The sequence below is a fragment of the Amia ocellicauda genome, chromosome 9 (genome assembly GCF_036373705.1).
Source record: "Amia ocellicauda isolate fAmiCal2 chromosome 9, fAmiCal2.hap1, whole genome shotgun sequence".
Lineage (NCBI taxonomy): Eukaryota > Metazoa > Chordata > Actinopteri > Amiiformes > Amiidae > Amia > Amia ocellicauda.
The window spans coordinates 10362442-10378962 of NC_089858.1; the positions used below are offsets into that span (position 1 = coordinate 10362442).

Below are 16521 nucleotides of genomic sequence, written 5' to 3' on the forward strand. Positions count from 1 at the left end.
CGCTCTTGTCTTTGTGAACTGGACCGTTGACATGCCAGGTGATAGCATGCCCTCTACCTAATATGTACTTTGCAGATTGTAGCTATGTGAACAAGTCTTGCATATATACAGTATATACAGCTCTGGAAAAAATTAAGAGACCACTGCAAATTGTTCTTAAATCAGCATCTCTACATGTATGGCAGCCATTCCATTCCATTCATATTTTTATTTGGAATTTGGGAGAAATGTTGTCAATAGTTTATAGAATAAAACAAAAATGTTCATTTTACCCAAACACATACCTATAAATTGTAAAACCAGAGAAACTAGATAATTTTGCAGTGGTCTCTTAATTTTTTCCAGAGCTGTATTTATACAAACTCAACACATCTCATCGCTTAGGTAGGAAATTCATATTTGTATATGTACCACAGGATGTCTCAGTAAATATTTCCTCTCTCACTGGCATGTTCATCCAAACCTGTTATGAGACATAATCTGAAAGCTTGGCAGGGGTTGCAGACGTACATCTGGGCTGGAGTAGTTTGTCAATGCTCACAGTCTCGATTGATAGCAAGGAAGGAGGAATGCATTTGCATTCCTCTCTCTGGTACAGCAGGAGCGTGGCAGGGCTGTCTCAGGTGCGAAGGATCATGTCTAACTAGAGCCAAAGGGAAGAAAAAAAGCAGGTGGAGTGCAGTTTGATCTGTTCCCTTTGTTTGCAGACACAATTAGGGAGTCAGTACCTGAGTACCTTCAGTCTGGCAGCTTTTTTCTGCTCCCTATTTTGTAAAGTTAGGGGTGGGGTAGGGTGGGACACCTCAGGGAAAATGTGTAGGCTTGTTCTACACCATGTAAAACAATAAGATAGCTTGACACAATAACAAATCCCCAAATAACCCCAGGATCATTTTCATGCAGAGCCGACAAGGGCCCTGTTGTTTGAGCTGAAATATAAGGTGGCATATTTCTCTTTGATTAAAATCACAACCATGCGACATGTTTATATTCTCAACACATCCCCGCCTCTGATCTTTTTCTGCTATTGGATATGATTGTTTATGTGAAAGTCTTAGTCTAAACCAGTATTTCTTGTATCTGCTTGCTTTAATAAAGCCTCCCCTGGTTTGTTTTAAGCTACTTCCTTACTTAATGAAAAAGTCAGAAATACTATTCTGGACAGTTTGATGTTTTGGACTAGTTTATATTTACAGATAGAGGATATAGATATATGCAGTAATGTGAACAACATACTGTAATTAGGCTATTATCATTGAGAGTTATTCTTACTGAGTTTCATTCAGTGTTCTTGGATTTAAGCCTTTTTTTATGTCTAATAATGGGCTACACTTTTTATTGATAGGCCCCTTTTAATAGAAATGGCCGTATTTGTTTCTGGTTACAGCCCTTGTTTGTAACGTGTATCGGGTGAACAAAGACAAATACAGACAAACCATATCCACAAAGTGAGAGTGTATTGGTGAATGGATTTTATCTAGAAATGAGATCAGGAAGAAACAACATGATAGGGCTTATAGAGTCAGCAATCTCATAAATCGGCACAAACATATTGTTTTCCTTCTGGGGAAAAGTAACCAGACTAGGAGTAAAGAACAGGAGTCCATGAGCATAGAACAGGTTTATATATAAACAGGTCACCTACCGAGGTGAAGCTTCTGATTGCTTGTGAACCTGCACTTTAATCTTTTGAAGTTTATGTAGACAAGACTGAGGTGATCTTAGGCACTTGGATTGGGATTGGATTGATAATGATTTAAATACACTAATAAACTACTGTTTTCATTCCTGGTGTTTGTTTGAAGCTGATGGAGTTGCCATTATGTTTTCTTATGGTGATGTGAAATAGATTAAGAAGGGGTCTGTTAAAACAAGCTTGGGTTAAAGTAAACAGACTGTAATGGGCTCATAATGTTACTCATAACTGGAGTAGCTTTAGGAGTAATGTCTTTTCATTGACTTCTCACTGATGTTAATGTTGAGTTTTGCATCACAAGGCTGCTGTGCTATTTAAACATTGTTTCACCTGCAAACTCTGGGAACCAATAAGAACCCACAAACTGCCCACTCCATAATATTTGTTGTTCAAGCCACGATATGTATTGCATTGTGACTTCACTGGGGAGACACTATTAAGCACCAGTTATAATAAAACATGAAAAAGCAGTGTAATACACTTTCTCTTCATAACTGCACCCCGGTAGGTTTTAGCTAACAATTGTCAGTTTTTCTTCCAGGTTGGCTTTAGCTTATTTCCTAGGGGTTCCCTTTCCTCAGTTTCCTTTTGCTCTATTGTTCGCCGGTTTGGCAACATTGTTGGGATTTCCTCTTGTTACTCCAGATTCCAGCAGGTTTCGGGAGTCCTTAGGACAGCCACTGAGATCTTATGTTTCCCCTGCATTGTCTTCCAATTCCATGATTGATGACTGAAGGTGTGCAGCAATATTGAGAAATGTGCTCTTTACTGAGAGTTAATATTTTAATTGACTGCACTGAAAAATGTAATTTGTTTTCACCCTCATAGATATGCTTTGCAGATTACTGGAGGTAAAGAAGAGCAGTTGACTGATTTCTTTATCTTTGTAAACTTACCTTAATTTACCTATGAATAAAGTGTTGTGCACCTGCAGTTGGCACTAAAAATATACCACACCTCATTCTTATGAAAATGACAGAAACATATAGATAATTATATACACAGTCCAGAGGCCTCAACTAAACCTCTAAAACTTAAGTCATTGTTTTTCATCTTTACAAATATAAATGGCCTCATGAAGTAAACAAAATAAATAATTGAAAGAACTTGCTGTTTCAATCCCACTGTTATATTGACTTTTCTTTATACTTGAACATGCTGTCATTACCTCATTATGAACTGTTAGAGGTATCACCTATGTGTTATGACTGTTGAGCAATTTTTGCTCAATTTTTGTCAGTTTCATGAGCTCGTGAGAAACAGATCAACTTGCTGCTGCTTGTCTCACTTTCCAACGCTGACCAAAATCTGATGCGATGGGAAGCACAATACCTGCTTTCGGGTAAGGCTTTGCATGTGGGTCATGTGGTTAAGTATCATTAGCTTATAGCTATGCAAATAAGGCTTCACAGAAAAGTATTTCACTTTCAAAGTATTCGAATACAAAACTTCCCCGTGCAATACACGTAAAAACACACATATAGAAAATGTCAGTAATTAGAAAACATTTCAATCTCGTTTGCAAAAGCACTTTAGAAAATTAATATAGCTCCATGAACACTAATGTAGTTATTCACTTGGATTTTGTTTTCTCCCCCATACAGTTTAGTTCATAAAATGGAATTTGTATTTACAATTTGGGAAGTTTTAAGGGAAACACTTCCATCATATTTTATTTGACATTAGTCTTAAGCAAAGTTCCAAGACGTGACACTGGTATCATTTCCCTGGTGTAGTTACACTGTATTAGGAATGGGCTGCTTGGGAACATCTGTGTTTCAATTTTAACTGTCACAACCGGCTGTCTGAGACCTTTGTCTGAAAGGCAAAGAGCCATTACAAAGGGTGTGTCAGTCTCCCTCTTTATGGGTCTGTAGCGTGTGCCTCTGAGCACTGCTCAGATCAAGAGGAATCTTTCAGCAAGAGATTTCACTGAAGATAAGCCTCTTTTGTTTCTCTTGTCATAAGTTAATGACAGAAAAATTATTACAAATTATGACCTATTGTTCCCTTGCCTCAGAGAATGTATCTGAGAAGCAATGACCTTGGATACCATCGGCTAATCATGATTCAGGATGCATCTCTCTTAAAACATTTCCGTGATACAGTTAAGGTTTAAAAATGTTATGTGCCTTCTTCATATGTGCAGAGTGTTTATTAGTTAAGACTTTTCAGCCGTATTGTTGACCAAAGTTTTGTTACCTGTTATGTTCTGGTATCTATAGCGGTATTATGTGTGGTGTGTAACAGAACACAAAAAGGGCCATTGCATTTGAAGTTGACAGCAAAGCAACGTATTTATAAGTGACAAAACATCCCTCAGACAAGCCATCAAGAATGAAGTCAGATGCCTACATACAGATATTAGACACTCAATTGACTTTAATATAGACTACTAGTGCTTTACACCAGCGGCATAGCATCATCAAGGGGATTTAATGTTATTTGAATAGTGTGCTGTTTTCACGTTACATATATATATTTTTTACATAAGTAACAAAGTAATCAGGACTATGGGAAATACTGTGGCATGCCGAAGAGATTAGCCGTGGGTCCTAAAACGATGTGGTTCGGCCTGACGCAGCCAGACATAAAGCCTGTCAACCTGTTTATTAATGAGGAAATCAGTGTTTCTTGCAGTCTCGGCCATAAATCAACTTCACACCAGCCTTTTGTTCCTACACATATAATTATACTCTCTCAGTCCCAGCCTTTGCAAAAATGCTTTGCAAATGAACAGCCCTTGACGTATCTCACAGGGGCTCCACAAACAGGTGTTGAATGCCTGTGATTCTGTGATGTAAGAATGATTCACCAAGTTAAGGGGGCTCCCTCCAGTAAATGATTTCATTACAAGTAAGGGCTGGGTCTTCTATGAAATACTAGTGTGAAATACTAGTCTCCTGCACGTGGCTGGGTATAACCTCCAGCAGCCAGAATCATATGTACCTAGTCTGTTTGTGAGCTCCTTTGATAGAAAGACAAATAAACGCCCCCAAAGAAATCTTAATTAATGGCTGTAATGACAGAAGGCAAAGCAGAAACTGTTGAATATATTTAACTGTACCAATACATCGACCATAAATCATCATAATTCACATGTCTAATGTAACTACTTTTTTTTTCCACTTTCGCCACAACAAGCCCCTGGGCAAGTTGTTTCAGAAGTCCAAAGTGATTCATCTTATGTCTGGGTTGGAGACTTCCTCTTCACAATTTCTCAAAGGATAGGCTCTTCTGAAAAAAGATCTGAACAATGACAGTATGATGAAATATATCTAAAAACCATCATCTGACATTAGGTAAGCATTTTATAAATATACAGGCTTTTTATCTTTAGTTGTAGAAAGTTGTACAGCAGTTCTGATAAGGATTTAAAGAGCTTGTCCAACTTATTTAACAGCTGAGGTTAAATAACTTATTAATAATGTTATTTATTCAATGTAGTTCATATACTACACTGTAGAAGAAGTCACCTGTCTGTGCCCACATTCATTCTTCGCAGCTTTGGAGCCTGGGGAATTAATTTTGCACGCTCTATTACACAGCAGTTTGGCTCTATCATAAGTTTAAGTATTTTCTGACTGCCCAGAAACCGACACACATAATGATTCTGGGTGTGTTGATTTGGGATAACGATTATAATCTTTATTGTTTGCTTGTTGCCTACTTTGAAATATTGTTAGTTACATATTACTTGGTAAAAAAAAAGATTCAAGTATGTGTAAACTACAGAAATGTTTGTTTTCCATAAAACTTATATACAGTACAGTTTACAGCTTGGACGTTGTAAACTTAAACCCTTCTCTGAAATGCACACTGCTGATGGCTGAAAGTTGGTACAGCATTATCTATGTGAATTAATCACAAAAATAAAGTTTCTGACATACCCTATGGCTAACGTGTAGTGTCAGTTACTCACAATCACAACACTGATGGTAAATAAAACCAGTTAATGGAATGTGGAAGCAAAAACTGAATGAACCTCATTAATGTTTCTGTTCCATTCCTGTGTTTCAGCACATCTTCTAAACAAATTCTACTCTGATACCCTTGTACTTTTGGGTGGCAGCAGATATACCCCCCTCCAGTACAAATAAAGCCTGTGAAAGGAAGGCTGTCTCCTGGTATTTTTTTTGCTAACCCTTCACAGCAACAAGATACGTCAGGTGCTGCTGCTCGTATTTATATTTGCACTAAATATTTAATTTGCCTTCTCACTGTGTAAAGAGTATTACATTGCTCCTTCCCTTCACAGAGTGTGTATTCCCATCCTGCCTATAGCACACACCTTCACCTGAAGCCCCGCCCCCTGCAGTACCCACCCCTCTGCCATGACATGTACAATCGCAGCCCTTTATAAGTGGCCTCACTGCAGTGGTCAGAAGAGGCTACCATTTCCCTGAGAGATACCATTTACTTTTAACTCGGTGAGTAACCAACCTCCTTTCTGAGCATAATGCTTGAGCACTGTAATTCTGTATGGTGTGTGTACATAGTGTGAAATTAGATACTTAGATAAGTATTTCAAAATGAAAATTCTAGTATTAATCTTTTTAGATTTCTGTATTAATTTGAATCATTTGATCTCAAATTGTTTTTAAATGTAACTACTGATATGTTCAGATGGTGAGATATATGTGTGTGTGTTCATGTTGCATTTTGTTTGAATTCAAAATAATTTTATGTCAAGTTTTTCTACTGTAGAACGTCTGTCTTCTTTTTAAATACTTTCAAAAGTATTCCTTTTCTTATTAAGCAGAAGCATTTTGCATATTCTAAAATATTTAAATTAAAGGAACTATTCAATGAAACAATACTTTCCTGTAAAACAACCTCCTTCTATCTCACTCTCTTTCCTTCTCTAACTTTCTTTAACTAAAAATAACAATTTTGTTTTTAAATATTCACACTTTCATTAATCATTGATAACACTTCATTATTTTGTCAAATGTTTTTTGCCCCTCAGCTTCTCCACATCCATTATGTCCCTGCGATCCATCAGCCATTATCCCTCCTTCTCCAGCATGTCGCTGAGAGACAGCAGCTGGAGCAGCGCCCCGGCGCCCCTCTCCTTCTCCACCAGCTCTCTCTCCTACTCCAGCTCCGGGGGCAATGGCCTCAACAACCTGGTCCTCAATGGCAGCAAGGCAGCCAATGAGAAGGAAACCATGCAGGGCCTGAACACTCGTCTGTCCAAGTACCTGGAGAAGGTGCGCTCCCTGGAGACATCCAACGCTGAGCTGGAGCTCAAGATCAAGCAGTGGATGATCGAGAAAGCCCCCAAGAGCAGAGACATAGACGCCATGATGGCGAAGGCCCACGTCCTCAGCCAGGAGGTGAGTTTTCGGTGATTTCGGCCTCATCTGCTCTGTAACTTTTCTGTAGGCTCCTATTAGTTTTGAGTTCTGTGACTATTAGTTAGTCACAGAGCTCCTGACAACCAGGTAAATGTGTCCCCTGCCCCAGCCCTCTCAAGGGTTCCTGAGTCTTTTCGCAGCCTTTGTTTTGTTATCACTTAACACTTAAATACACCACTACTACTATACTATTAATGATCATAATCATGGTAGTATACCTTTAAGTCTGCTCGTTAATGATCAAGATTGTGATGTGGAATGTGAAAACTCAGTCAGTCAGAGAATAGGAATAAAGTAGTTACATATTTAGTATAAATCTCAGCTGCTGATGTCCTTCCTCCTTCAGAGCAGACTGTTTATTATTGCAAAATACATTTCTATGCAAATATATGGTAAATGTGTGAAGAAGCTCAACTAGTGTGTATTAAAAATAGATAGCAAAGGTGATCATTATATTTCAATTATGTTTAAAAGCCAGTGAGCTGCCTTTATCAAGGTTCTGTCTAATGCTTAAATGCAATATGAATGAATTAATCAATACATTAACCTTAGTTTTACATCAGCAGGAAATACATAAACTAGATTTAAACGTTATGTGTTATTTTACATTTTTATTGGTATATTATCTTTTTTATTTATTGATTTGCATTTATTGTTTCCGTTCTTTGGCAAGGGGACAAGAATCTCTGTGTCTATTTATATACCACGGTGTTGTAGTGCTGTGTGTAATCAAACATGGGTTTCCATTTTAAATATTAGCTTAACATCAGCTAATGTTCTACTAATGTCAGGATTAAAACCTTATCTTATTCCATGGAGTCAAGTGCCAAGAACATAATACTTTCTTGCTTGACCACTTTTTAATGGATTACCTTAGGCACGGATACTTGTTAAAGAGCTTTTCAATTTAGGGTGTGCACCTGTATGCATGCTTCAGTTACAGCAAAGGAGGGACAAGGTCAGCGTATTACAAAGGCATTGCGTTTTTGGTCATAGACAGCTGACAACATCTTTTAAAATACGGAGGGATTTTTTTTTTTTCGTACAAACTATAAAATCCATATTTGATAAAGCTACGGTATACTGACCTACATGATATATCTGATTTGTGGACTTGGTCAAGGATTTAAAAAAGTACTTGCTTTTGTGGTGTGTAAACAGTCGGTGTGAACTTTCTAGAATGTAAATGTCTTTTACAGTATATTACAGCCTGTGTTCGTGCTCTAAATTGAATTGCAGCTTCTCACGCAAGAAAATAAAAGTCTCTTACAGCAGCCAGTTCAAATATGAAACCATAAAATAATATAGTAATAAACATTCAGTATTGAACACCTGAAGACTCTCTTTCCGTGCCCTTTTAGGTCAAAAAGAAGTCCTTGGAAAACACTAAAATCCTGCTGGAGATTGATAATGCCAAACTGGCCGCTGATGACTTCAGAGTAAAGTAAGTGTGTTCCTTCAAAGCAAACAAGTCAGTCTGCTCTGGGGATGAGTTCACTACTTTTAGCAAAGTACATAGATATCATGAAAGTCCATCTAACTGGCACTGTCTGCTGCGTTCCTGTTATTTTCCTCCTGCATTCTGCTTATGCTTGTTTTTTTTTGTTAAGACTGGTTTAGCAAGGTAGTGAAAAGTAGCTTCAGGAAATATTTTTTATCTAATTGGCAGGAAGTGTCACACATCCACCCAGCTACAAATTCTGCAGCTGATTCAGTTCTCATTTATCCTCATGGCTTTTGGTGGCTGATTGGCAGATTAGTCTGCTCCCTGAAAGTAAAACATCAGTAATAGGCAATGAAAGGTTAAAATGTAGTTCTAGCTCATCGTCACTCACTATTTCACTCTCGTTTTTTCTTGTTTGAATGCTGCACGGCCACTTTCAGGCAGAAAAGAGATCAGCTGTTACAGTATTTCAGTTCACATTTAGGGAAATTATTTATAAGAGGGCTTCATATGGGAGGCAATCAGGTAGGATGCAAATCTGATTGCTACTAGAACTTGGCCAAATCAAAGCCTTATATGGAGAGAGCTAAATTCGTTTTAAAAAAGTGGTCATGCAGTTGTCTTTGAGGCGTCTGGTCTGACTTTATTTTAATCAAACCCATTTTAGAATGCCTGTCAAACAGACTTCAAATGCTGTAACCAAATAATAATATTTAAAAACATATATCTCCAGACCTATTAATGCCCCAGGTCTCCCAAAGCTGTTCCACATTATCTACATCTACAAAATATCTTGATAAAATTGTGAAATATCCTCAACTGAAAATTAATTTTGAACCTGCTGTTCATTCAGCCCTTGTTAGTGATTACCACATTGAAATTAACTTGACAGGAAATGCCTGTTAATTGGTTCCTAAAATTATTCATTTCTTGGCCCTGAGTGCAGGTGGGAATCGGAAGGTGCGCTCTGTCAATCTGTGGAGAGGGACTGCCAGGCCCTGAGGAAGGCCAAGACTGACCACGACCAGATCATTGTCTCTCTGAGAGGAGATCTGGACAGCCTGAAGGAGGAGTTGTTCTTCCTCAAGAAGAACCACAATGAGGTAGGGTGATTCATTAAAATAAAAAAAATAAAAAATACAGATTCCCATAAGATGTGTAAATGTGTATGATATATTTGACCCTTGCATGATATGGATCTGTTGATTTGTTACCAGAAATGTGTTTGGTGACCCTTGATGTTACCCCAAAAGTGCTTTGTCGTCAAGTAACAGCAAGTTCATTCTCACAGCTGAAACCACTGAAACCATTCACAGCAAGAACTCCAGTCGGCAGCTTCCAATGGCATACAGGCTTTACACAAAATGGAGATTGGGTTTTAGACAGTAGTCATATTTGAGCTTTTATTTACTTTAAAGATGAATCCATATATTTAATTTAGCCTCCAGGTGTTTAAGAAAGGAAGGCTTAACTATCCAAAAGCACATGAGAAACCCATTATGCAACCTTTCTTTCAGCACCGCTGCACTCTGGAATTTCAACAGGAATCATAATCTTCAAAAAATGTGTGTTTTTGTAAATCATAGAAAGAAAACAAAAAGGTGGATTAATTTGAGAGATTATTCAGGGATATTGCCAGGGAGCAAATCCCCTATTTATCAGAGGATATCCTTGATCCAATTCTAGAAGCATTGTGTTGGACTATTGTTAATACGATTATGAGCTTTCAAATGTAAATTCTACCTGCCACTATATGATTTGAGAACCCCAGATAAGGGGAGGCCAGGAATCTGTCATTGGATATTTCTCCCATCCTTTTGTTGGTGTGTTATAAGGGGGAAGGCAGATGTGTTGTTGTAAAGCCATATTGTAATTAAGTGATAATCGCTGTTTGGGTAGGGCAACAGAGGATGATCTTTACAGGCTATCCAAACTCAAACACAAAATCCCTCCTGTTTTCTTTGGCATGTAGATACAGTTATATATTAAACATAACAGAGAAAACAGACCATGGATGCTTACAGACTGGCTTGTTTGGAGAGTGGGTGGGGTTTCTCACAGTTATGATATCAGTTGGAGCCTGCCACGATGAATTACATGCAGGGAGGTGTAATTCTGCCACAGCTCTCGTATTGTACCGGGTGCTACTTGCAGATGCGGGATTAATAATTTATGTGAAACTCTCCCCACGTCTTACTGAGATGCTTATTGTCTCAGTAGAGGTGTGCAGCACTCCCACCTTCCCCCCTCCCACCTGTGATCTTCTGCTCACCAGACTGATGGGGCTTTGTGTTGTGTTGACAGGAGGTGGCGGCATTCCGGGATCGACTGGCCACGGACCAGGTCAGCGTGGAGGTGGATGCGATGCAGGGTCCAGACCTGGCAGCTGTGCTGTCCGAGCTGCGGGCACAGTATGAGGGCATCGCACGTAAGAACAAGGAGGATGCTGAGACCTGGTACAAGAAAAAGGTCAGCAATGCCCTCATTTATAAAGATGCTCATCAGTCATCTCCATATAATTTACATTAACCAGCCCTGTGGTTCTAGCCATATGGGTAGGATTCTTCATCTAAAGTTAATGTCTCTAACTTTTTTGTTTTGTTTTTTCTTTTTCAAATAGAATTTTTCCACATTTCATAATATAATGTCATCAGGGATGTTTCATTTATTGTAAATGATAGATAAATACCACCCCTTTTTATAATACCACCCCAGATATATTTCAGAGTATTTCCCATTTCATGCCTTTCAGTGTGAAGAAGCCACGGTATTTAATATTGCATGACAAAGCGATGTTTGCAGAATAGCTTGGTGAAGTAGATATGGTCTCTGCTGGCTCATTCTGTTACAGTTGTAGCTTTGTTCGTGAAGAGTCTGTTAATGCAAGGCCATTTGGTATCCACACATATAAGCATGAGATAACTAAGAGCAAAGCACAGCAAAACTGGCATGTCGAGTTTCCGGGCTACACAAACTCTGAAATAGCCAAGATAGTGCTGCACTCGACACAGGCTATTGCAAAAGACAAGTGCCTATAGTCTTTAATATTATCTCAACAAGACATGGATTAACAGATAGGCTGCTCAAAAGGCATTAATATGGTTGCAGTTCAGGGCAGAAATGAAAATTGAAATAAGCAGACATGGAAATGAATTACGAGGGAGTGCTCAGATATTGAAATGCACAAAGTTAAAAGGCGCACGCTGTCTGAACCAGTCAGCTGGCAGTTGGCTCACTGCCCTCTCCTCTTGTGACTATATTTACATGTAAATAAATATTGGACGACGTTTAATGAAGTGTGTGGTTAGCGCCAGCTGTCTGCCGTGCTTAATGGATGTGTCTGTGTGCCCACAGCTGGAGTCTGTGCAGGTGGAGGTGAAGGAGAGCAATGAAGCCCTGCGGTCGGCCCAGAGTGAGCTCAACGAGAGGCGCCGCTTCCTGCAGAACCTGGAGCTCGAGCTGGACAGCCTCCGCAAACAGGTACGGCCCAGTCCTCTGCAGCCCCTCCCGTTGCTGCTGCCCCCTTACCGAATAAATGCCGGCCATGCCCGCCCCACACTACCCCCCTCGATACAGATCTGGCTCCTTAACTGTTCCAAGCGTATAAGTAAGGCCCTGCACATTTTCTCTGATTCCAAGAGAAACGAGACACAGCAAGACAAAGAACTCCGCTAATACCTTGTTGTTTGCGATCCTTCAGCTACTGACTCGGAGTCTGTACTTGCTACTGTTTTCCTTTTATTCTGAAAGAAGGGAGACAGATTGGTAAATGCTGGCAGTATACGGAAAGCACTAAACAAACACAGTCAAGGACGAGCATTGTATGCGTGTCTCTTTCACAGGAAGACACTTTTGTAGTCTATTGTGCCCCAACCCCAACTGAGAGCAACCAGTTCCACAGACATTGTTTGCAGTAAATGAATCAAGATCAAATGGCCATGTCGTGATGATGTCTGTTTAAATAAAAGCAGTATTGACTTGCCTTTGTAAACAAGGGACATCCCTTTTGTATCTAAAAGAGAGACTCTTAATTTTTGCTGCATTGAACGGTTACCATTATAAAAGGTGACAAGTCTCATTCAGTGATTTGAGTTGCTGTGTTTTGAAGCAAATATGCAGCAAACCATTGAATCAGCATACAGGAGGACATAAAAAACTGTCAACACAGTATGTCTCTGAAAGTGTTTATAAGCCACCATCAAGGGAAACTAATTGGAATGTCTCTTTCACTATGCTTTCCTCCAGGTTGGAAATGTTTGTGTAAGTTCAAGACACATGGAAAAAACAACATGTGAACGCATGCTCTTTGTTTGGTTTGGGTTAGTTTGCGCTGTAGAATATTAATTAGTTTCCTCGGATGATTCGTTTTTATGCCACAAACTACTGCATGTTTTTCTTCATATTTTTCGATACAGACATAATTTCCCAACTAGGTGTGGTACGTGGTTATAGTAAATCCTGAAATATATTCCTACAGAATCTGATCAAGTCTCAGAACTTCTCGATTGTTCTCGATCAGCAGTAAAGCTTTCATTGTCAACACTGAAGATCACTGAAGATGCACTTATGCACTGAAGAGACAGTATCTGTTGCCATATTGAGCAAATATCCAACACACTTCATGATCAATGACTATATGAATATATAAATAATTAAGGAAAGGAAAAATGTTGGGAAATGAATGATTTGTTAAGTGTGGAAAGTGACATTTAAAAAGCTCCTTGCTCATAAACGTTGGATAGACAGAGAGCACACTTTCCATGCTCATCAATCCTCAATCAGTACTTCTAACCACAAGAAGGGCTGTGGGGGTGAAGAAACAGGCTGTAACAGGGCTGATCTTTTTTTACCCATAGGTGAACGCTCTGGAGGGCAACCTGAGTGAGACCAGCCAGAAGTACGGGCTGGAGATAGAGCGGCTGCAGGGCATTGTCAGCCAGCTGGAGGGGGAGCTCTCGCAGCTGCGGCTCGACATGCAGCGCAGCAAGACCGAGTACGAGCAGCTGCTGCGCATCAAGCAGAACCTGGAGCTAGAGATTGCCACCTACAGGCGCCTGCTGGAGGGAGAGGAAGTGTAAGGATCACCTGGGTGGGGTCATAGGCCTCTGTAGAGAGAGGCACAAACTTTGTTGAACCATCGTGGGTCTATTTTAGTTGGACTATTGCGGTCCACCCAAATGACATGGATTGGCAACCCCTATTTTTAAAACCAAATTTTTTGCTGTCCTTTGACTACAACAAAGGTCACAAAGGTCAACAATTGATTCAGTATGGCATGCTGGGTGGAGAATTAGTAAACACAGCAGGGTTTTTTTTATCTCGGTTGGCTCCACCTGCATCTTTTTAAGATGTCTATTAGTGATTGAGTGCTTATATTTAAAGATAAATTCAGCTATGCTTCACAGCTTGTACTAAAATATGTCACCTTGAAATAGATATCAATGCGTCACCGATCTCAACTACCACCAGACCTTGTGTATTTTGTTTCTCGGGAGATTGTTAGTCGTAGAGCAGTTGCTGATTAGTTATAACAAATGAAGTAACATCATTGTCCTTTTCCTTTAGGGTTAAGGAAACACCTCCCCCTCCCAAACGTAAGTACCCTTGATTTATTTTCTTTTTTTTGCACAGACCAAAAAAAACATCAGAATCAACTTTAATTGTAGCTGAAGCCTGCAAGTTCATTTACTTGTGCAGTCCACAGTGTCACAGTGTGCAGTGATAAGGATGGAGTATTGCATGGGAATTGTACTAAAGCGCTGTGTTTGTTTGCCTCACTCGTTGCTATCTCACGGGTCAGGGCTGGAAACCATATAAGCCGCACAACCATTAATCTCTCCTGTGCAGACTTTTCCTGCCTTGCCCTTTATAACTGTTAATGCTAATGTAGTTTCAGTATCAGCATTACATAATCACATTCCTGAGCAACACGGGTCACACTCCTTACTTGGTAATGCTAGCAGTGACTCCTGTTTAACTGTTTAATGGTAACTGTGGTTATCAAAGCAGCCTCAGTCTGGGATATAATAACCGGGGGACTCCATTGTGTGTGATAGTGAGTTAAACGTTGTCCAAAACAGTTGGAATAGCGTGATTCATTTGGCAGAGGCTACAGTATACTCTAGCCTTTGACAGACAGTCATCTGGGTAAAGCAGAAGGTAACTTCCTCTTGGCTCATCTTAGAGTAAACTGACTTAATCTCTCTGTCAGCGAATGATGTAATGCCCTTGAACGGTTGAACCCTGGCACACTGCGCCTTGTTGAGTTTTGCCAAAGCCTGACAGGGAGGCACTGTTTAAATACAAGCTGTATTAATGAAACAGTGTATTTAACGGACACCGCAACCAGATAATTCCCCTAGAAACTGTATTTACAAATATAAGGCACTACAGAGCGCATGCCTTGGGGGCCTGACTGGTTGAATGCAGACTCAGATAAATTTGAAATCCCAGAAATATAACATTTCTACTGTGCCTTTAATAAATCTGTTTATTTGTATTAATCCCCCCTGGACATCCCCTCCCCCCCCCCAAGAGTATAGGTCAATGCAAATCAATCTATTTTTGTATCTAGAAAATATAACAAATAAAGAAGCATTTTGCATTTCCCTTGTTTATGCTCATTATGAGTTAAGGGTGGTGAAAATATTCATCCCTGAATCTGTCGCTATTTTTTCAGTATTAACTGTGATTAAATTGCGTACTTCAGGACAGTAATTGTAGTCATCTACTTGAGCTGATTTTAGAGTGAATCTATACTCTATATTTCTCCACTTAATGACATTTGCATTACAACTACAATTGTTGTAAATTAATATTAAGTAGTATAATAAAATAACTCTTTACAGTACGGGTTGACAGCAGAATATAAAGTGGGTTCTGTTATGGAGAAGTGCAATGTATTCTCTATAATGTAGTCAATATTTTGGGAAGCCAATTTGGAATTACATTGATGAAGCTGAAATTAGTTATAATAATATGAATATGTCAAAACAACAACACTTCATTAGATTTTTTTTATATCAAATATTAATTGTGAATGAACAAGAGTCACAAATTCTGTGAGGAAGAAGTTTTATTAATAAAAAATGTTCAATTCATTTCACTTTAGCGCATGAACAGGCAATAATCATTGCAGGCTGATAACCGAGCTGTTTTGTTTGTCTACAGGGGAGCCCGACGTGAGGACAAGGAAAATCGTCAAGGTCGTCACTCAGACCATGATCAACGGTGAGATCGTGGATGAATCCAGCGAAGTGGAGCAGATAGAGGAGAAGAAGAAGTGAGCTCTGATGGTGTTCTGTTACAAACCCGGATCTAGATGTATTTCACTGTATTTCTTTGTGTTAGTTGTGCAAGGTATGAAATATATAAGTTGTTCTTCTTCAGTGTGTGTGATCATGGAAGGGCTATATTATGGTTAAAAAAGTAAGCTATATTTTTTCTGTTGTTTTTTTTTCCACTGTTACATTTTCCAATTTAAAAAATCTGTAATAGAGTTCCACAACATTTTTTGTCACCAAGAATATAATTTGAGATTACATCTGAGAATAGGTCTTCCCTTCTCTGTCAAACTCATCCTTGATTCAATAAACTTATTTTACAGCCATTTTCATGTATGACCCTTTATAAAACAGCAGTCCTGTGGCTCAGGTTGAGTTTCAAATTGTTACCGCTATGGTGCATTGTAATCCAGGGTTGGAGAGCAAAGTGCAAGACACATTTTACAGTGCATGGCTTATAATGTCAAATATTTTGAAAAACTCCCAAGTAGCTGGGTGGAAAATATCAGCTACATTTGAGATGTGTAGAAACCTGTTCTGTACAAGAAGGCATTTCTGAGGTGGCACAGCTGCTTTTGACAGAATGAGATGGTAGACGCCTTGTGTGAATGAGATCACCAGACTCCATGGGCGAGTCGGCCAGTGCGTGCTCAGCGGGTGCCGTGTATCAGGACGGCGGAGGCGGAAGAGGAGGCATCTTCCTATTCTTTTCCCTGCTGTGTTGCACAAGTCGTCATG

The 16521-nt window shown here is 39.3% G+C and overlaps 1 protein-coding gene across 1 annotated transcript; it reads left to right on the top strand.

Moving 5' to 3' along the window:
* Positions 1 to 6024: 6024 nt before the first annotated feature.
* On the top strand, positions 6025 to 16109 carry LOC136758578 (keratin, type I cytoskeletal 18). The gene is made up of 9 exons (XM_066713082.1): positions 6025 to 6126; positions 6666 to 7035; positions 8418 to 8500; positions 9447 to 9603; positions 10805 to 10969; positions 11855 to 11980; positions 13357 to 13574; positions 14066 to 14094; positions 15671 to 16109. Exons 2-9 carry the CDS (start codon positions 6682 to 6684, stop codon positions 15784 to 15786), a joined length of 1248 nt encoding a protein of 415 aa, XP_066569179.1. The 5' UTR covers positions 6025 to 6126; positions 6666 to 6681; the 3' UTR covers positions 15787 to 16109.
* Positions 16110 to 16521: the final 412 nt, after the last annotated feature.

Excerpts from the sequence above, each read along its gene's own strand:
- LOC136758578 (XM_066713082.1), top strand. The coding sequence starts at position 6,682 with ATGTCCCTGCGATCCATCAGCCATTATCCCTCCTTCTCCAGCATGTCG. Across the intron at positions 9,604-10,804 it reads TCAAGAAGAACCACAATGAG|GAGGTGGCGGCATTCCGGGA; the intron begins GTAGGGTGATTC and ends TTGTGTTGACAG. Across the intron at positions 11,981-13,356 it reads TGGACAGCCTCCGCAAACAG|GTGAACGCTCTGGAGGGCAA; the intron begins GTACGGCCCAGT and ends TTTTACCCATAG.